We start from the raw sequence: 23,477 nt of genomic DNA, 5'->3' as shown, positions 1-23,477 counted from the left end.
TGTATCTTACACCAGTAATCTAGCCAAAGCAGTAGAACTAACAAACATTTTAATATGGATTATTCATAACTCCGAGAGGCTTTTGAATTTTAAGTTTTTGTTTAGCTGACATATTATTTAACTAACAGTTCTTTACATATAGCCTTGTGAGAAGAATTGGTTCTGTTCAATAATATTCAAAGTTCAGAAAGACATGAGTAAATCTTAACCAGCCATCATCAGATTTATTCTATTTAACCATTATTTAGTGGCACGTTGTGCAAATCAGATGAACTGCAGCTGGACTTTGTTTGGCACCACTGACAGCAATTTTGCAGTAGACTTGGTGAATACCCTCAGTCTCTTCATTAAAGTATAGCATAGAAACATAGAAGAGCAGAATAGACTATCAATGCACCAAATTGCCACATAATTAACATCTACTGTACAGCCACCATTGCTTTGTAATTGCAATATGAAATTAGTTTATGAGGGGAGAGAGGAAAAGGGGTAAACTTTTGAACAATTTTCTAATGATTTCCAAACTTGCCGATGGCTGCTACAAGACTTTTAATCCTCTAAAACATACCGTGAGTCGTTTGTGACTCATAGGTACATTTTGGCTTCATGAATATGTAACCAGGCATGAGACTTGGAAAGCTTAAGAAAGTGAAACATGATTAAAGTAAGTCTGTCACAGTGCTTCATCTCTCTGAGATTTTATCTATAATATCTATAATAGTCACTTGGGCACATTTATAATATCTTTTTAATAATTTATTTTTTCTGTGAATGTCTTATGCTTCGGAGAAATATAGTCATGGTCTTCACACATAATGGTCACTGAGGTACTGTGACTGGAAGCGCACCAACATCTTTAATCTGCAGCAGAGCAGAATACTAGAAAATAAATAAATAGAGTGAAATAAAAGAGCGGCAGAGAGAGAGAGAGAGAAAGAGAGAGAGAGAGAGAGAGAGAGAGAGAGAGAGAGAGAGAGAAATGTTTTGTGATTCACCCAAAAGTCCATGGGGGACCTGCGAGACAACTATATTTGGGTGAAATGATTGATGAAATTGAGCTGTAAAACCTTTCCCAAAAGACGGTAAAAAAGTTGTGCAGGTTGAACTTGAAACACACATCTATTTTGTGTTCATTTATCTGGTATGCATGATGAGACATTTTGCCTGTGTGTCTGCCTGGATGCGTAGAATTGTATATAATCTTGAATACCATCTAGCAATGTGTTTCTTTTTCATTTATTTTTTCATTGTGAGCACACAGCCAGCACATGCAAGAGAAGGCCTGCTGTGTCTTGTAATGTGGCGGCTACATCCTGCTTCAGATACAGTTGATGACAGAGAAGCCCTGCTATTTGTTAATCCTCTGCTATACAGCCATTTTAGTGGAATACAGTAGGTGATAAATCAAATGTACTGCGCATGAAATAAACAGCAAAACACTGATCCTCCGAACGTGATGTGACTCAACTTGTATATTCTAGCGCATCATTCTTAGAGAAGATTGAAGAAAATAGTTTTACCAGCCAGCATGTCATCTTGTGGCTTACAAAGCACAACAAAAGAGCTGATTTTCACAGTTGGCACTAACAACGCTACTCTTGAAAAACAGACTGCATCAACATACAACTGTGCTGGACACAAAGTAGGTAGATCAAATGCAAACTGCAGGGTCCACTCAACTTAAATATTTACATTTACCCAATTATTTTGCCTGTCAAGCTGTGAAGATGACATTTATTATGAAGGGTGTTGCCTTATTTTTGCATTTTGCCATTGCACAGATGGTTTGTGATTGTCTATTTGTGCATGTCTATGTGAAGCTGTTTTTCAGTGTCTTCTTGTTTCCCAAGACATTTTCGAAGCCATTTAATAAAACTATTAAAGCCCCAATGCACAGTTGGTGCACAGTCCTCATCTCCCCAAAATTACATCATGGTTGGATCTACATTGTCTACAGTCCGCTGGGGACCATGTAGTTCAGTCTACGTGGTTTGCATCGTGGAGACTCAACCTGTATGAGACAACTAGAAATATGCATACAAAATATGGACTGAAGCTTAGAGAGTGACAAAAACGAGCTCATGATCTTACTAAAACAATAACAACTCCATGACATTTGCATAGGCATTATAAAAACTTTAAAATGAGAATAAAGAAAGCATTACATTTTCAAAAAACAGAAAAAAATAGATCTGCTTTATCTGAACTATGATATTTGATGAAATTGGTTGAATAATGTTCAAGATCAAGTATTTGTCATGATCTAAATCCTAAATCCTGCCTATTACTCAAAGACTCAAGGTCTCTCATTAATGGGGTGTTTTCGGGTGTGGTGCAATATTCTAACTGCTTGCTATAATCAGATGCAAACTATGCAGTAATCAGTTGTTATTGTACTTCTCCATAGCTAACTCCAGTAACTATCATGCTTCCAATGTGATTCAGAATCATGCTTTAAGCCAGTTTGCTTATGTTTACCTGTGATCTTTCTTATGCTCCAGCCTTGGCTGTAACTGTGCTTTGATGAGCTATTACAGGACAATCTGATATAATTACAAATCCAAAAACAGCCAGCATGACTAATACAAGAAAATAGCCTCCTACTAACAACACATTGTTAGCACAGAGATGAACAAACAAGCACTTGTCAAAAGGAAACATCTTGATTATGGGAGGTTACTGCAATCAGGCGGGATTATGTTTTATTAATACCACTTCAAGGAACCCGACAATTCTGTTAAGAACTGTCAAACTGAAAAATGCCAACTTGAGCCCGCCTTATAGAGAACAACAATGGCCAGTCCTCACAATTCAACTTTTCAGTTTTTTTAATGGCTCTAATTCTCAAGATTGCTAGCAACTGTGACAACAACAATAACAATACCAATACAGTTATAAATGAATGGAACAGCATGGCCATATGAAACATTATTCATGAATTTCACAGCAGTAGTAATTTGTACAGGGTATATTTGGTCTATGATAATTGCCTTAGTGGAACACTCAAATGGAAATGTGATTTTATAGCCATTTGTGAATGTTGAGATATAATGAATTCAATGCATTAACTGAATGAAGATCCATTTGTGAATAAATGCAGTAGCATTAATGTGAATGTCTTAACATAAATGACACAAATGTTGCAGTAGATTTGAACTGAAGCTCTTGAGATTAATATGTGGAAAGTGAACCCTCTATAGAGACCATTACATCAAATGTCAAGGGAGCAAGAAACCAAGGGGAAAAATGGAATGTACAGCCATCCATCCTTCTATACATCCATCCATCCATTAGCTAAAACCGCTTATCCTTGAGGGTCGCAGGGCGGCTGGAGCCAATCCCAGCTGACATTGTGTGGGGGTGGGATGGGGTGGGGGGTGCACCCTGGACAAGTCGCCAGTCAATCAAAGGGCAGGAATGTACAGTAAACATAAAAACAAAAACATAAACAATCCTCAGCTCATTCTGTAAAACAGCACAATCCACTGTTATTTCACCGCTGCAATCATGCCACTTAGATAAGTGATTTTGTTGTTACCCTTTAAGTTCAAATCCTGCTTTGTTGCTATCAGTACTGTAGGTTCAAATACAAAGGTGAGCCAAATGGGCAAGCCACTCAAATAGCCTGGAGCACAACATACCACAGAGAGAGGAAAACACAGCTAGTCCATCTTACAATTTGCTTCCCTTTTACGAGAGGCCATCAGCCCCTGGAAGATCAGCGCAGGGAAAGTGGGACTTAAAAGCGATGTATTGCCAGTAAATCATGTGGGAGAAAAGGGATTACTCCAGGGAATGCAGTTAATCCACCCTAAAAAACTAAAGAAGAGAGGTGAGGAGAAACATGGAGAGGATGGGAGAGACAGTGAAAGAAAGAGAGGAGAGGGTGAAAGAAATGTACAGAGAGAAAGATGTGCTAGCCCAGTGGTCAGGTAAATAAACTCTGTTTACTTCGTTAACACAGTTACAGGCATGCATCCAAGGAGATTCCCTCACTAATAATAGTCAAAGTTTAAACATGGTAAAACAACATTTTGCAACTGGTGTCTTCAGTTTAATGGGAATGGTGCTATCTTGGTTATAACGATTTAATAAGGCAGTTTGAGTAAAGATTTCTACAGTGGATGGAGACAATAAAACTACCAGGTTTACAATTTAATGCAATACAACACACTGGCTTGCCAATAATACTATTTATAATGTTCAATTTTTGTTGAAACTGTGCCAGGATGATAATGATTCAACTGAGACTATATTTAGTGGCTTTCCATTAGCTTGTAATACTTTGCAAGGTGTTCATGTTATTTTATCCACTCACCGCACATACAGCAGTGGACAAAATGCAACAAAATACAACTTCACTAGCTACAGATGAACAGAGTTGAATCAAATCTGATCCAGTCTCAACAGAAACTGAACATAATCATCACAAAGTTACCATTGTATTTATTGAAGGGCATTATATTGTACAGGGTCATCTTTTATCGTGCCAGTCCCCTGTAGAATGTATTTCTTCATTAATGAATACTGTATTGTACTTCACTGTGGATTGTTATAAATTCATTTGTTGTTCTTGTGAAACATTAAAATTAATATCTATTAATGTCTATGATTCTCAAAATACTGTATATTTCTTCAGTCTCTAATCAGACCCTCAACATGCTCTAATCGGTCCACTGGACCGTCTCGCTCCCTGCCTTTGCTCCTCTATTGCTCTCTAAAAAGTGTCTCAGTGGGACACTAATGAGAGAAATGAATAGTGCGATGTGTCGGGAACTAACACTGGCTGTGAGCACTAAATTGGCTATGGTGTGTCCAGAGCAGGAACAGGCCTGCATTGCGAGGGGTCACCTGTGCCCTCTCCATTGGGCTGCACTGACCTCTACAGTGACTGCACTTGCCACAGCCGCATAAACACACAGCCCGATGAAACTGTTTTCCAGTTCATTCAACAGTAAAGGTATTGTATCAAATTTTGCACAAAGGAGAGTTATTGAAAGATCTAAATGTGCCATGAAGATGAGATAAAAAATGATGAAATTCAATAACGTGTATCAAACCTTTTGTGCCTGTCTGAGTGTAAATGATTGTGCTGCAATTGGTGTTGGGGGACACTTCAAATAAGAGTTTAGAGAACTGACACCAACCAGAGTTAGAATACAGATAATCCAAGGATAGGTACAGACAGTGTAATGTTAAAAGTGGAACAACACCATTTAACATCTAAACTGACCATTGTTGACATTTGTAGGTACGTTTTTACGCTGTTCAAACTGCTAGAGCTGACTAGCTAGCAGTTATATATAGCCTGCAAAATGACATTATTTTTCCTTGTGGATGTTTATTCGCTAGTTTGTTCAACAAGTCAAGGTGCTAGACAATTTGTGTCCATGCTTCCAGATAAGAAGGAGACATCTCAAGACTCTTTTTTTGTCTGTGTACAGGCTGCTGTTTGGCTGTCAGTCAGTGACAAAATAATACCAATGATCAAATAATGATTTTACTACTTTATGCAATATGAGTTTAAAACAAAAAACAACATTTTGACTGGCTATATGTGCATTCTCCATCTATGGTACTAGTTGTTTTCCTCAATAGAGGAGAAAGGAAATTTAATTTACAGGGTTGATTTATATTAAAATGAGCATTTTAATTTCAGTTGGACTTAAATATATATATGCAGTAGCATCGGAAAGCCTAAACTGGCCCCAAAGAAACAACATAAATCACACAAATGATTAAAATAAATGCCTGCTAATAGCTTGTAATACTCTCACACTTGTAAAGCCCCCAAACTTAATTAGAGTGAAAGGTAATGTCCCAGCAGTATAGCCCCTTTATCTCACCCACTTCCTTCATTAAATTACAGTCAGATGTTGGGTAAAACTGGGTAAAGCTTTCTTTTTCCTCTGCCAAGACACTGTAAGCCACACAATTGGAGGTTAGTTAAGACCTTGATGGCTTTCATGTGGAGATGTATCATCGTGTTACATATCTCCACCTAGACTCAGTTTAACCCTCATGCACAGTTTCCCTTGGGTTAAGTTTCACCTTATCTGTTTTTATGTCACAGAGCCAGTGGACCCCCAAATGTTTGGTAAGCAAGCTTCCTCTTGATCCTCCTGAAGAAGCAGTGGTTTGACCTCTACGGTCAGTGATCAACAGGAATGAAGTGGACGACCGGTTGTTTATGCCTGCCACATAATTAACCCCTGACCTTGAACACTTGTTCTTCCTTGGAAGTAATCATCCTATTTTTTTAATAGTGGTTAGGATTGCCCCTGGGACAGGCTGCTGATGATGTCCTGTGATTCATGGTGGTATTGCAGATGTTGGATTTGATACTGAAAAAAGATTGCAATCTGTGAGCACATAGAATGAATTCTTCAAGGGAAAAAATGAAAAACACACAGCCAAAGATTTACATGACTTGGATGCTAGTCTGAGTAGGATGAATGTATATGATTAGCCTATAAGCTCTGTGACAGAGCACTCTATTAAGGACATTATGAGAACAAAAATTTATGAGAACAAAAATTTATGAACAATGGTAATATGGGGTCCACCTCATAATACATACTGTACATACTCAACAGGACATAGTGTAATTCAGTGACTACCTATACATATCTAAGGGAGCAGAACATTACATATGATTGAATGTTTTCATGCTTAAAAGTTAACACATGTTCAGAGAGAGCCGTAGGGATACAAGAGCCACCAGCGCACATCTCAGTGGGGACGGGACACAACAGTAGGTTGTATGTACAGAGTAAGGGCTTTATTACCAGTAAAAGTCAGATACATGCAATGTTTTTCCACCTGCATTTCATCATGTCATATCTAATCTCTCTACTGTCAGTGTGTGTGCTTCTCATTAATTTAATTTAATTTTTTCATGACTGAATGCTCAGACAAGTTTGAGCATATACTGTAGGTGCAATACACACATATTGTACATACAGTATCTATGTTGAAGAGATGATTGCTTGCCTATGTGAATTCCAGCCTGAATAGTTCTATAATGCTACTGTACTTCAAGAAGTGCTGACATGTCCTCAGAGCTGCATCTTCGTATATGGGCGATCAGCCTTGGATGTTGTGTTTGACAGGTCCTGGTGCAGTGAAATGTGTCTAGTCCACACTACACAAGGCCAAGACAAGCCCTGTCTCTCCAAGTTGAGTCAGAGATAGAAGATGGAACAAGGAAGTGCCTGTCTCCACTGTCAATCTATCCTGTCAATCTATCCATGCCTTACCCATGCCACTGAAGTGACTATCACCACATAAGACATCCTATCCGGGGTCTGGTGAAGTCACACAAGCAGTTGAAAGAGAGATTTAAAATCACCCGATGTATCCTTGAAATGTGTTTTCACAGTGATATGTCTCAGCCTCGGTCATATGCATCTAGGCTTAGCATGAGTATTGATTTTATTGATCTCCTATACACAGGGCTTAATTTACCTCCCTTTAATTTACCTCCCAGATTGGGACTGGCACCTATTTGATAATGTTATCTATTCTGTCATTCTTTTATTTTCCATTGAAGTTACTTGTAAATCTAAATATTTTGGCATGTGATTACTATAAGCCCCGCAGCTAAGCAAAGTGGGAGTTTGTGCTGTGAAATGGTGAAATGTGTCTGGCTACATTAGGGGGTGCATGTGTAGATGCGGCACTGTCCATAACACTGAAACAGAGCAGAGGAGAGAGAGAGGGAGAGAGATATACTTATCTGTATATATTTTAATAACACATTTCTTCTGTTTATGTATATGTTTTGATTTCACGATTGCATTGTGTTATGTTTATGTTAACATCTGTTTCCCATGCCAATACAGTCAAATTGAATTGAATTGAGAGAGAGAGAGAGACACAGAGAGAGAGAAAGAGAGAGAGAGAGAGAGAGAGAGAGAGAGAGACAGCTGTTTACGTGCCTCCCCCCTCCTGATTTTGAATGATTATTGTGAATCTCATCTCATATGCAGGTTAGTTTTCACGGTAGTACAGTATGTTGTAAGTTGTGAATTCCGGATTAAGAATAGTGTATTCCAAGGACACTCTTTTTGAAATGGGATTAGCCCACTGAGAAGTTATTCACAGCAGCACTCCTGAAGCCCTTGAAAATGTATCTTAGGATGCATTGCAGAGAGGTTTGAGTATCTGAGAAGCAAAACACTCATCATTTGGAAGACATGCAGACCGGGAGCTCCTCCGAAGCTGGGGTGTGCAGAATGTGAAGAGCCCTCAGCTCGAAGGCAGAATGAAACTCAGAGGAAAGCCTTAAGCGTCATTTTAAGTTTACAGATAGAGCCTCCACAGCAGGTGTGTGAGAGGAATACTGATCTACCTTGGAACAACAGTGTGATCCACAAGCTCTTTAACATCACTGAGGTACACTTACTTGAATGTTTAAGACACGCTTAAATGGTATGAGATGCAGATAGAAAGTGGGGGGAGGTGATGGCATGGACTTGGGGGGGTGGGGTGGATAAGGATAACAAGAGACGTCGAGACTACGATATGAGTACACAATGTGTTGACACCCAACAAATATAATGGTGCGTTCCATTTGAACTGGGAAGTTGGAGTATCTGAGGTCCCAGTCTGACATTTCAACTGGAATGTCCCCTGAAGTTGGATTTCCGACTCAGAAAGTCTGAAGACGAGATGGCTGCTCCACACATCAACAGTAAAGCTGGGCTCACACTACAGGAGTTTTAAAATTCTAACTGACTGTGCTCACACTACAACATTTGAAAATAATGGAGTATCACACACTACAGGATATTATTAAGATTATCGTGCCAGTGGGACCAATACACCACCTCACATGATCTTGTGATCTCACGTGATCTCATAGGGAAGTAGACGTAAACAAAAAATGGAGATGGAGGTTGTGCAACAACTTGCTTTGGTAATGTTAATGATTCACAGTGAGAAGAAACAAAAGTAGAAGCAAGAGTATATTTCACAAATTCTTCCCAGAACTTCTCTCAGCTGCTGAACGGTGCATAAAGGGCGATTTTCACCGGTCAATGCCAAAATTATCCACTTATATGATTACACTCATCCTCTATCATTTATCAATTATTCAGAACATTCATGGCTGCATTTATCCATTCCTTTGTGTGTCTAGTAATTAGTTGTGTTTGTAATAAATGTTTCACATATAAAGATTGTTGCCTTTGTTTCCTGTAACTTACATTCAGTCACTTCACGTATCATTCCTTGTTTTACCTCTTGCTACCTGATTTCAGGTTAATTACCTCACAAAGCTAATTTGTGCATTATCTCTTGACTCAACACTAACTTTTAAAAGTAGTTGCCAGGTTGGCTACCCGGCATCAGCTTTTGGTTGCCGAAACTGAAAATACAGTTGCCATTTTTTTTCACCTTATATTTGAGCAATTAAGATGCTATGCAGTTATACGTCAGCTTAATAATGAAAATGTGACTTACAATTTTTCATTTGTACAACCCTCAATTCCTGGTGGGCTATGCAAAATACCAGCATTTGTTCGTCGTGTTGACGGATTAGTTGAACTTTTCACCCCACAGTCAAACAACTTAATTTGTCTCTGATCATTGTCTCTAAAACAGATGCCTGTGTGCACATATGTAAACGCATCAACTCACGTGCAGCGTTGTCTGGTTCCGGTTCCGACTCTAACCGCAATATTTAAATATCACTAAGGCAGCAAATATATAATAAAAATAATATAATAATAAAATTAGGGATGGGAATTTATAGATTTTATTGATACCAATGCCATTATCGATTCTGCTTATTGGTCCGAGTCTTTATCGATTTCCTGATTAATTTTGTGTGGGGAAAAAAAGTAGGCCTACACTGGTTTTCAGCGTCAGTGCAAGTGTTTTATTACCTGTCTGTACACAGTGTGTGTGTGCGTGTGTGTGTGTGCGTGTGGGGGGGGGGGGTTACATATTATTTATACTTTGCTTACTCACTGTTGGTTCAAGTCACTGCATCTCCCGACAGAACACCACGGTTTCAGCATTATGTAACGTAACGACTTGCCGTCAACTCAAGTAATGTTTACTTCACCTGTCTCCCCTCCACTGCGCAGCATCTGTGTGCTCAGCCCCGCCCTTGGTGAAATCACAGGGAGCAGACAGAGGAGAGGAGAGAAACTAGTGCGACCGGCATGCCGGCATCAATAAAAGGAATTGATTAGCATAAGATTCCGATGGATTGGACAATTTTGAACCAGTTCTGAAGTGGAACTGGTTCTCGATTCCCATCCCTAGTTGCCACTGATGCTAACCAAAGGCCAAGAATTGGTTGCCAATTTCTCAAAATGGTTGCCAGGTTGCCACCGGCAACCATATTGAGAAATTGGCAATAATTGGCATTACTGTTGAGCCCTGTCAAGAGAAACAGCATGACTACATGTTAAATGGTGGAGAGGGTTAATTTAATTGCTGCTGCTTTGTATTCAATACATATTGATACAGAATGCAGGCAGAAACACATAGATTTCAATCTACACAGCCTTATTTACATTTAACTGATAAAAGTATACAAGGTTGTAGAATAATTTTAGTATGACAACCAAACCCAAATGCAGGACAATATTGGACATGGCACCTAGACACATATTAAATCTATCGTTGAAAAGGTTTCAGTCGTAGTCATCTGGACACTGTTTTCTCAATTGAGAATGACTTCCGGATGGGAGCCGAAACGTCTTGATTCTGAAAACAGTGTCCAGATGACTACGACTGAAACCTTTTCAACGATAGAACACTCCTGGACGAATGAGGGACTACACCGTCATATTAAATCTATGTTCACTATTTTAGTTTAGCATGTTAACATTTGCTAATTAGCACTGAACACAAAGTACAGCTGAGTGATGGGAATGCAATTCGTTTTGCAGTTAAGTCATAAGACATTGGACAAAAATAAATTTTGACCTGATGACGGTGCTAGATGAAAGGTCAGGGGAACACCTATGTTATTAAGTAATCCTCTGGGGACCATGAATGTGCGTACCAAATTTCACAGCAATCCATCCAGGGGATCACAAAAGTCATTAGAGTACATTGTCCGGGAACCATGTCTGTACCAAATTTTGTGCTAATCCATGAAAATCTTCATCTACAAAGTGATAAGTTTGATCTGCTGGTTATGCCTGTCGTGATAATTATGTTATCGACTTATCTTATGATATATGGACATGACCTCAACCATTTTTGCTGACCTCAAAATTGCCTGTTGTGTTTACATGCGTGTTTGTTTACATAAGAATGTCACCAACATTTTAGCCAACATGATGACAGAAGAAACAGCTTTTTCCCTACCATTATAAAACTTGAGCCGCAGTGCTTAAGCGTTTTTTTACAGTGCATAAGCCGAATGAACAGAAAAAACTATGCTGAGACATGTTTTGCTGTCTCATCTTACCTCTCGTCGTCTGCTCTATGTGTGGAGTTTTACCGTGGGCGCGGCTCAGGCAGCTCCTCAACACACACACACACACACACACACACACACACACACACACACACACACACAGTGTTGCCAACTTGGTGACTTTTCAGACCCTCTTAGGGACTGTACTTCTAAAAAGGGACTAGCGACAAATTTAGCGACCTATTCAGACCATCATAAAGGGGAAAAAATATTCAAATATATTATATTGTAATTCATTCCCATGCTTGCTGCTCAGAGTAATCGCAGTCTTTGGCTCTTTTGCCAACAGCGCCAGGGTCTCGTCTCTCCCTCTCATCTTGCGCCGTGTGCAGACAGTCAGTCGGTGTGGCGTGTGGGGCAGGCAGGTTTGAGCGTCTCTGTCAGTCTTTCTCTCCGAATCTCTGAATTAGATTGTTCCTATACCTTGTAAATATGTAAATAGTTTGATCTTTTTCCTCCCTTTAAAAAAAAATGTTTTACTTCAAATATACAATGTCCCTGTAGTGAGTTTGTGATTATTTGGCTTTTAATTTTTCTATCTACCTTATCTCTCGCTTGCTGCAACCACCAACATGTATGCTTTATTCAAATGAATGCAAATGAATGCCCTTAAATTGACAATAATATCGTTTATCACAATTATTGCTGTGACAATATATCATCCAACAAAAGTAGTTATCGTGACAGGCCTACTGCTGGTGAAGGTGCAAGAAAAGTCAGAGGATCATCAAAGCCATTAGAATTTATCCTCTAGGGACCTTGGATATCTTTAGCAAATTTCATGGCAATCCATCCAATAGTCACAAATATTAACCTCTTGGTAGTGCTGGAGGAAAATTCAGGGGATCACCAAAGTCAGTAGGATTCATCCTCTGGGGACAATGAAAGTGTGTACAAAATTTGATGACAATCCATCCAAAAATCGTTGAGATATTTCAGTCTGGATCAAGGTGGTGGACCGACCGACTAACATTACCATCCCATGTAACCATGTCACTAGCATGGCTAAAAAAGTTCTTCACAATCAAATAAAAGAAACAAAATTATATTAAAGATAAAGGACACTCTAAGGCATGACATAACTACAAGTAGACATAAAGGTTTTAAGAAGTTTAGTTTAAAACATAACATTTGAAGAAAAAGTTGCATCATGAAATATAAATACATATAAAATCATATCCACTAAAAGAAAAACAGTTTTGATAAGGGTCACATTCTGAATGACTTATGCAGAGTATAATATTGATAGCGCTGCATTAAGAATCTGAATCTGAATTAAGATGCTTCAGTGGTTTCAACAGAGAGTAATTTCACACTGATTTTATTAATTCATTTCCTTGCTGAACCTCTCTCTCTCTCTGAACTCCCCTTTTCTGTGTCTAATGAACAGAAGAGGAGATTCCATGAATGCTTTGTTAAAAAAATATCATCCCCATAACAGCAATTCACACATCTATGTCATTTCTTCCATGCTGAGTCATATTCATGATTAAATCAGAAGTGGAATAATAATATAAGATCTCCCTGCTGGGCACCAGCCAAATTGTTATTGTTTACAAACTGCCCATTCTCATGACCATCAACCTTAATCTCTTTTTTTCAGTCACATTGAATGAACTCGGTCTGTAGTAAAACAACACTGATACTAATTTGGCCACACACTGACCATGCTGAATTAATGCAGCTCTGCGTAGCCAAGCTGAACATTTATCAGTGTTCTGTTTTGGCTTGCCAGCCAAAAGCCCTGGGCAGGACTGAGTCTAACACTTTCCCACCACATGGGATTTGAAAACGCATCTCTATTCATGCTTTGGCCATCTGCCCATCCTTACTGCAGAGGCTAGGAGGTGACAGCGCAGCTCAAGTGTCCGAGGGGGCCTTACACTATTAGGCCCTGGTAACAGCTCGTTCCCTATAACTCCTCGACAGGAAGGATAAACCAGGTGAATGGGGGCTCAGGGACTGGGAACAAGCAAGGGAAAAAAACGCTAAATTGAACAAATACATCCAGGCTGCTTTTTGGCAATTCTCATCTCAATATATTCTTATGTTTTTCTTCATAACATCCAAAGTAAACATTTCCAAGACTTTTGTTTCATGTAATTTTCTCTTTTAATCTCAACAAACATAACTGAAAAAATCCAGGCTCTAACAAAGCCTTTCCTGATGCACTTTGTCACATTCACATTCTTTCACAAGTGCTGGCCTTTCCCTAGAAGACTATGTTTTCTTAACAAGACTGCAATCCTGTTGATTTTATATAGCTTCAAATTCCTGAAGGCATTTTGTGCCATTATATTTGGTTTTAACAGTAAAGTTGCATTGTGGAAAAAACTTGTCTTGCCTGTAATTTTGCTAGCAAAGCATTACCTTGCCAATGGAGAAAGGTCATCTTACTCAAAGTATGTTTCTACAGCAGCTTTTATTTGGCAGGATTTGCAGAATTGGGTGCTTACTGAAGGCATATGGAGAAGGTGATCACTAAAAATCACTTCAAATCATCAGCTGAGGTGTGAGAAAATGCATGAGGCTAACACTGACTGAATCCTGGTAAATAGGGTTTGTGTCATTCTTCAGGTCAGTTTTGATCAGTCAAGAAAAGGCTCCATCTAGAAAGCTAAATAAAATATCTATGTCAGTGGCACAGAAAAAGTGGCCCCAAACATCTTGATTCCAGCTTGTTTCCTCAGCTTGTTATCCAAAATGCCCTCTGACAGAGACGAGATAGGGTCAGGTCCTCCTGGGATGGAGAAAGGGGCAGCAGGATACCCGAGAAAATAGACATTTGAAATACAACACTGGTCTTTGACTGGGTGTCCTTCACTTTGTGGATGCATGTACACTCACACAGACATACTGAAAGCAAACAAAAACCACATGCACTATAGGGGCAATAAATGTTTATAAAATAGACTTATACTGCTATTATAGCATACTTTATCATACTGTAAACTGTATTATTGGTGGGCCTTGTTCTAAGTAGGTATATTGTTTCAACAGCTAGTGTCCAATAACTGTGTTTATGCTGTCTTTATTCTGATTTAAACAGAATAATGTATTATAAACAGAATTTAAACAGAATAATGTATATCATTTATAATGTAAATAAATATGTATATATACATATTTATATATACATACACACACATATATAAGTATATATATATATATATATATATATATATATATATATATATATATATATATATATATATATATAGACACAGTGCTTCTATGCAATGTGCCAGATGCTACCGCAATCTTGCCAGCTTTGCAAGACACTAAGAATGAATGAATGAATCAAAATGAAGAGGCTGCACACGCCAACCCAACAGACGCAGTTGAAAAGGTAATCCCTCGTCTGGGATATCTACTGGTGGAAACACCAATGACACTCCCCAAAGTAGGTGCCTACAGCTACATTAAGACAGTAGAAATTAAGTGTAAATATGGATGGGACAGGCAAAGTGGCAGTGAGGAATATCTCAGTCAAGAGTGGTACCACACCACAACGCCTATGATGCCACCATGTTACAGGTAAAATAAACCCTCACACCTCCTGCAGTGGCACACAAGAACCCCTGTAGGCCTGCTGTATAACATCCAGAATCTACCGTATGTAGGAAATTAAGGCCTTTGACCGTAAAGCCTCTGTGCTTACGGCATGTGACCCAACAGGCTGTGGCATACACATCTTTGCTGGTGTTCTTGAGCCAAAAAGAAACTGAAAACTGTCAACAATACACAGCAGTCGGTATGGGCAAGAGCTTCCACTGCTCTGGATTCGACTGAAGCCTCCTAACCTGCAGAATGCTAGCCCCTTGTCAGAGTAATATGCCAGGTACGCCTTCACTAGCCCAACAACACAAATAATTAAGCATCTTTCAAGTAACCCAGTGCTGGGTACATTCTGCAAATAGCAGACATCTGCTTCCACAACAATCTTAACTGTTCACACAAATTTTAAAAAAGCATAAAAGTCATTCAAAGGCCGGATTTACTGAACAGATTACGATTGAACCACCACACAAAGAGGTGCTCTGCTGTTTCCAGTGACGCAAATGTGCGGCGCTTTGAAGAAAGAAAGACCAAATGTGCACTGAGCTAGAACAACACGACTGCTGACCTACAAGTATATCCATCTTTCCATTTTGATCTCTAGAAACTCCTGCGCAGACACACTCACCGTCTCTCCACGTCTTGTTGATCACTGGCGTCTGACGGTTTGGCTCTGTGATTGTGGTCGCTTCTTTGGATATTTGGTGGACTATGGACCCTTCCCCCAGGATTCTCCACACTCATCTCTTCCTGTAAATGCAGCTTTCTAGCCACAGTCTGAGAGCAGTGGGTGGGCTGTGGGATTGTAAATGTAATGTTGAGAGGGTGTCTGGAAATGGCCGTGTCCTCCACAGAGCTCTACATCACAGTAACCGATCAGTGGGGAATGCCTTGAGGCTGCCAGTGTTCACAACAGTTCTGAGGCCACTTCAGGTAGCGGGGCACATTTTTAGATCTGTGATACAATGATGACCTTGGGAAACTCTAGCAGGAGTGAATCTATACTCACAATGTAAACAATATGAGATTTTTGAAGAATTTCACAAAATATGAAAATATTAAGTAAAATACATTGAAGACTTTTGAGTGAATAACAGCAATAAAGACGATGACATAGTGCTGTACTGATACGCTGCTATGACAGACTATTAGTTTGAAATAATGAAACAGTCACCAATTATTTCTGACAGGAAGAAGAAGAGAAGAGGAGCAGATGTCCTACATTTATATATATGTATATGTTATTCGGAGAAAACAAACTGGTGTTAAAAGTTATTCATGCTAAATTATGCATATAAAAATAAAACTGGTGTGCAGATTAGCATAATTTCAGTAAAACTTCCCAACTCTTGTAACCCAGAGGCTGTTAAGAGGAGACAGATTTATACCTACAAGAACAGACCTCAGGCACTATGACTAAATGCCTCAGTTTATTTTGAAAATAGGTTAACTTTCTGTGGACAAAGTACTCCTTCCGCCTGTTTACCATGGAAAAGTTTTTCTTTAACAAACTTTTTCACTAACTTATAGTTGTACTTAAATCAATCTTAATCCAGTTAGCTAAGCCTGCCCCGAAAACTTTATTTTTTTAAACTCCAACTGAAAATCTGCCCTAGAAAAAAATCAGCTATACTGCTCATGTGATCTAAGACAGTTAGTGGATTTCTGTAAATGAACAACTTTCCCCCAGAGCTATAAACAAAATAGCAACAGCACTTTGTGGAGCTTCACCACTGATATGAATAGGAAGCTGATATTGTGGACACAGTGGCAATTTGCAGGATCATTTGTTGGAAATATAATATAATAATATAATATAATAATAAAATATAATAATATATAATAAAATAATATATAATACAATTTTGTGGTTCAGAACTGTTATCATTTCTACAACATAACTATGAACAGAAGGAGTAAACAAACACTCATTTAGTCCACATGCTCAGAGGAGCAGCTCCAGGAGTGATGGTCGTAACATTGTTGATGAGGTGGAAATTCCCGGCATATTTATAGGTCTGGCAAATAACTGATCTTGATACATGACCATAGATATTAATTTAACCATTTCTGTTTGCCATCAATATATCCATGTTTAAAGCATATAAGCAAACTGTTCTTTCAAAAAACACTATATATTGTCTGTTAAAAAAGGACATTTCTATTTCTAATTGAAAGGATTTTGGATTTTTAAGCCCCGGTGAGATGTCATTAACATTTAAGAACAGCTGCAAAAGGAGAAGGAAATTTCCATGCTTCATCGTGATCTTTGCTGGAGTGACATTAACAGTGCAGCCTCCCAGTTAGGAAATAACAACTGCCTCAATCATGGTGAGAGGGAGCAGAAAACCATAAGCCCACCAATCTCTCCGCACTGTCCTCTCTCGGTGGCCTCAATCGGAGGAGTGGAAGATATGCTGGCTTAAAAGAGCTCCCTCCCTCTCCCTGCCATCACACCTAACTGTAGATCCGCCGCTAAAAAGTCACCTCCTGTGAGGTAGTGGCAGGTTTGAGAAGGGCAAGTAATTTTTTGCTTGAAGAGGGGCAGGTAACCACTTGGAGGTGTGCTAGTAAAGTGAAGTGGTGGGTGTTCACGGGGGCGGACGGGGTGCTGGGAGAAACTGTTGGACCTCTGCCTCTGCCTTGTGCCTGACAAATAGAGTCTATTGTTGTAGTCAGATGTTTAAGAAGTACATAACCACTGTCCTTTTGATATTCATTCATGATGCCTCGGGCTGTGGTGCTATTGTCTATGCTATCATCTTGCTCTTAAGCAGTAAACTGAGCACAACAAACAGGTGAAGGTACAAAATAAGTCAGATCTCTATTTCTGTTGCTCACTCTTCATAAAAATGCATGTGAAGGTGAGGAGTCAGAGGGCCTGGAGAAACATTAAAGTGGACAAAAATAAGAAAAGAAAATATAAGCGCCACTGGATACTTCCTTATCAGCTGCAAAACACACAATCACACACGACAGGTCACTAATGCAGTCCTAAATGTTGTACCAAAGAGTAAGCACAGAGCAAGTCGTTATGGAGTCTCTTTCTTTCTCTTGTGCTAATGAAAGGCAGTCTGTGATCTGTTCCAGGTGAATTGACTAACAGTAATGGCTATATACATGCCACAGTTATAACACTGGCTGTGTCCTGTGGCAAGAAGTTGTGGAGGCAGCAGGTCTAATACAGCATTAAGGCAACTGTCAATAAATGATCAAATACAGGGCCCCGCTTTCAAAAAATCTCAAACATCCTACATTTAGTCTCAATCAATCCTGCCTTGCTGGTGTGTTACAGAGAGAAAGGCAAAGACACATATTGATCAAAGAGCAAGATGGAATCTGCTCAAAAGACTTGCGGGCATGGAAGGATGGAAAGAAACCGAGTTAGAAAGTAAACACCAGTCATCTAAGAGACATTTTAGCCAAATTAACTTGTTAATTCATTTTTATTCTTTTACAGTGCCTGCATACATTTCTGGATAAATAACCACCAGGCTGAACACACTGGCTCGTACAGTCTGGAAACAGTTTCTCTATTATCTTTAATTTTCTCTGTGATTTACAGTAAGATCCACATACAGTATCACTGAGTAAGAGCTTAAAGAAAGACAAAACCCACATCTTTGATAGAGAGTACAGAAGGAGCCGCAGAAATTTCAGAAGCTTCACTACTCAAAGAGAAAAGAGCGACATATCTTCATTTGATCTGCCAATTTTCCAAGATATGATTTAGTATAGTGCATCAAATTACATTATGTTGTTCAATCATTACGAGGCGGGCTTGTTACATAAAACTGTTTAGGGTGAGGCATTACAGCAAATTTCTGTGCAGAAAAATAAAACACTTCCAGTAAAAATCCCAACTGTTTACACGTCATTTGTCCTTGATAGACTGAGAACATGTGCCCTACAAATGATCTGCAACCTCATGACGACTGAGGCAATCAGTCCCAATCTTCACACTATGACAGTTCATTACAACGTTTGGCTTCTTGCCCAATAACGTGGCACTTGTTCTCTTGTCACCACAGGGACGTGACGCCACAATATTTGAAAGATGAATGACTTGGCTCTGATAATAAAAGCAGTGACACTAATCCCAAGTTGACCCTGGTTTCTTCAGGTGGTGTTGAAAATTTGCCTTGGTAAAACTGATTTAAAACTGGTAAAAAAAAAAAAAAAAGGATTCAACTGTTTTGTCTGAGTACCATTTTGAAAGTAAAACCTTAAATCAATGTTGTGCGATAAAAACTCAATTCAGCACAAACACATTATTAATGCAAAGTGCAAAAGACACCTTTGGAATTTAACATTTAAGCTATATTTTAAAGCCAGAAACAAGATAATATGAGATGTAGTTGCATATACTGTAAAGTGACTAAGTGAAATCAACCTTGTGAAACTTTCACTTTAATGCCTGCTTTGACTTCACCATCACCTTCAGCTGTGATTGGTTGACGTCTGCTCTGAATATGAAAAGCTCAACACCTTAAGTTGACACACTGACGGATGTGTTCTATAAAAAAACCAGAAGTCAACATTAAGTTCGTACAGTACAGTATCTGCCCATCAAAGAAGTCTAAAATAGCTTGTAGTTATCGTAGCTGTCCGTGTGCGACATCATTCCTGGCTGTGCTTCATAAAACTGGTCTAACACGCAGGATATGTAGTGCATGTATTTAGGATAACGTTCAAAGGTGTGAAATTGGATTTGGCTCTGACGGAGCAAGGAGATAGTAAGAGGAACGATGAAAAGCCAGGGGTGGCCTACACATATGTTACATCTGTATAGTACACAGTATATACAAAGCCAAACATCGATCTGGGCCAATACTGATTTAAAACACTAGATTCGATATCACATAATATTACGGGTAATCCTACAATCCTGAATCCAACTTAAAAAAAAAAAAAAAAAAAACTTCTGTAAATACTGTATGCTGGGGGAAAGGTTGGTTCCTTTAAGGATTTGGTGTAATATTTAACAATGACTAGAAAGGTTTCCAGGCAGCAGACATCCATTCTGTTGCAGCTGTGAGCTTATTAACGAAAAGTCAATATAATCAATATATTAATGAATTGATAGTGTAGACAGATGCAGCACCAAAAAGTTATGTACATGTTTGAACCCTCATCAGCAGTAAAAAGGGGTACTCCATTATCTACCCATTAAATTGGGTGATAAAATAACGCAACATTAAAGGACCAATGTGTAACATTTAGGAGGATCTACTGGCAGTATAGTTTCATTAGTGTATAATCACCTGAGTTTCATCACGAGTTTCACGGCCACCGTAGTTTCTCCTACACGCTTGGAAGGGGAGGGGGAGGTGAGCGGTATTCAAACTGCAATTTCACCACTAGATGCCACTAAATCCTACACACTGCTCCTTTAAGACAGACTGTTCAGCAGGACTAAAATGCCCTTTGTTTCTTGTTGTTTCTTGTAGTTTGTCTGTTTTTTCTCATTGTTATCCTTTTCTTTAAACTTGTCATCCATTAAAAGCCAACACCATACCCTAACAAAGCCAGCTAAGCTGTGATTCTAAACAAACAATTATTTATATGCCTTTATCATTTAATTGCAGGAATTATCCAGACACTAGATTTGATTATTAATGTCTTCAGATACAAAGTTGCTCCTCTTTTTCCCTCTCCCTCTCTCTCGCTCTGTCTCTCTCTCTCTCTCTCTCTCTTTCATTCAACTGTAATGACCGTGAGGAAAATTGGCAGACATTAATGTGTATTCAGTCCATATCGAATCAGTTTTTCACCACCCTAAGGGCTTAATAGAAAACAATAACTGAATTATGACATGAATGCTAGCCAAGTGCTCACAATTCTGGCTGGAGACAAACACAATGACATACTATGGATATAGTGACTCGCTCTATTTCCTTTTATGTTTTGAGCATTTTCATAAAATAGGGAAAAAACACAATGATGTGGAAACATAAATAATGACTGACACCGACTGTCCCAAAATAAAAGCCCCTTTCTTTTTTCAGTTTACCACTAAATTGCTTGTCTTGTTTAACCTTGGTGTAAGTGTGGCAGAATTATAAGGCAGATATAAATGGTTTCTGTGAGTACTGATTAACATCTTTCTATGTCTATCCCTCTTTCTCTTTCAAACCAATAATTATCCATCTCACCACACAGTTTGCACCATGATACATTAAATCCATTACTTACAAGCACACCTGTGATGAAGGACAACTCTGTTGTGCAGGCTAATGAAATGCTCAGCCAAGCACACACACAGGCAGGCCAGCCACAGGACTTGGCCTATATATCATTCTGGAGGATTAAGCAAGATTTAGTTAGCACTTACAGACAAAGCTACATGCTATTTCCAAATCCTGGGATCTTTTCAAAATGTAGAAGGTTTTTAAGGCAAGCTATTATTGTATAGGTTTGATGCCATACTCGTGTATTTCTAATGCTGGCTAGCTGATGTTGATTCCATTATATGACATATTTTCTTTTTCAAATAAATTGACATATAGGTTTCATGACAACAAATAACAGACACATTGGGTAAGTGGCACTGCAAGTAATATTGACACAAGCAAGCCATGACACCAGCTAATACTTGCTGTGCAATTGACTTTGAAACTGCTGAAAACAGTAACTACTGTTGAGAATACTTGAAACGTGAAACAGGCTGCTTCAGGAAAAAAAGTAACTTAACTTTTTGAAATGTCAAAACAGCTCTCTGTGGCTGCTCTTTGTTGTTGCCTTGAACAGTTAGCAAATCAAACAGCTCAGTTGTTTGTTGTGGAATTTCAGGAGAAAAGGCTGGAGCTTTGCAACAATAATCAATAGAATTTTTTGTTGTTTTAAGAAAGGCGATGTTGCTGATTTCCCATTATTTTGCTTTCTTTCTATGTAAAATAACTTCAATAACATCAGAACCCACTAGTAAGACATCTAATTACATCTTGGTGCAAAACCAGTAGTGTAGTTATAATGACACTTTTGGCATGTACATGTCCATGTTTTTACAACTACTGGTGTTGGTTACACCTACATGCACCTCACGGTTGCGTTAGTGAATACCCTTGTGCCCAGTTTCAGGGTGTTAGAGGCTTAAGAGTACCGAAAGTCTGTTTAAAGATAGAGCGTAAATTGTACTGGGGATGAGAACAATGCTCCTGGTCTAACGGAAAGTATTATATCATAGGCAGCAAAAACCCTCTGACACTAACCTTTATTAAGAGCATGTTCAACAAAAGAAAGCAAGTTCAGCATTTCTTTTCTCTACCAAACCCACTATGATTTTGCTGAATTCGTCCTTTCAACAGCGATTTTTTTTCCTGTCAGCTGTTCAACATTTCTTCTGCTCTGCTTTCTTTACTGCTCAAGGTCATTATTTGTGTTTCAGATCAAACAGACGAATCATACTTCATGGAAAGGTTTCCACAACCTTACAAAATCGTTGATTGATTTAATATTCTATTTTATCACAATCTAAGTGTTTAAAGGTTCAAAGAAGAGAATGGTCCAACTTACTGTGTTGGCAGTGAACTCCACTGAAGCCTGGTGGACACTTGCAGACGTAACCAATGAAGGTATCGCCCCTGTAGGTCTCGCTGATCTCACATGTTCCTCTGTTGTGGCAAGGGTTTGGGTGGCAAGGGCCTGCATGGTAAGAGAAGACAATACTGTTAAGAAGTCTGTTTTGTCCTACTATTAAAACAGTGTGTTAAGATGACAAGACTGATAATGAGCTACATCTTTTACTTTCTCATTTACTGTGAATACAAGTACACAATGTTCTAGGTAACTGATTCACTCTGGTGTAGCACACTGTTTTTCAGTGTGTGCATGAATAAAATAAATATTGCCATGCCAACAGTGAAAAAAACCCATTCTTACGCAACCTTACCTAGCCAATGATTTAAGAAAAACAAATCAAAAGTGTATATTGCTTGTGCATTTGGACATATTTGCAGTATGAAAGTTTAAATTAATATATTACATTGAGTTGGACCTTGTGAGTCAGTGTATGAGTAAAACTGTTTGACAGGCAAAATTGAAGATGACAGGCGAGCAGTGAGAGGCTGGCTTTCAGTGACTGCTGCTGCTGGTCTCTGTGGTCTGGAGCGCAGCCAAAGGCACCGTCTAAAAGTCACTGAATATATCCCCTCCAGGAAGGTAACACTCCATCCTTGCAGCACTCTGTGGAGAGCACAGACTAGCTGCAAGGTAGAGCACTATCACCTATATGCACAGAAGAGCATATATGCCAATACACACACACATACACACACACACACAGACACACACACCCACACCCACACATACCCACCATGAGAATGCAGGGGAGAGTGAATTGCTCAACCACATTTTAGTTGGCTGAATACTGAGTGGAATCACTTTAAATTTAAAACAGAAAAATTATGATACCACAAATGCTAAAACACAAAATATGATTTGTGTTATTTGTATTGTAACAAACATTTGTTACAAT

The 23,477-nt window shown here is 38.9% G+C and overlaps 1 protein-coding gene across 5 annotated transcripts in view; it reads right to left on the bottom strand.

Moving 5' to 3' along the window:
• The window catches only part of LOC122876405 (EGF-like repeat and discoidin I-like domain-containing protein 3), a 117,749-nt gene that overhangs the window by 51,364 nt on the left and 42,908 nt on the right, over positions 1-23,477 (bottom strand). For all 5 annotated transcript variants that reach the window (XM_044196711.1, XM_044196712.1, XM_044196714.1 and 2 more), the window contains one exon: positions 22,517-22,645. In XM_044196711.1, the coding sequence (XP_044052646.1) occupies positions 22,517-22,645 (129 nt within the window). The remainder of the gene's footprint in view (positions 1-22,516; positions 22,646-23,477) is intronic.

This window comes from Siniperca chuatsi, linkage group LG5 (genome assembly GCF_020085105.1).
Source record: "Siniperca chuatsi isolate FFG_IHB_CAS linkage group LG5, ASM2008510v1, whole genome shotgun sequence".
In the NCBI taxonomy this organism is placed as follows: Eukaryota; Metazoa; Chordata; class Actinopteri; order Centrarchiformes; family Sinipercidae; genus Siniperca; species Siniperca chuatsi.
The sequence above is the reverse complement of the archived record's forward strand: the minus strand, read 5'-3'. Positions and strand labels throughout refer to the sequence as shown.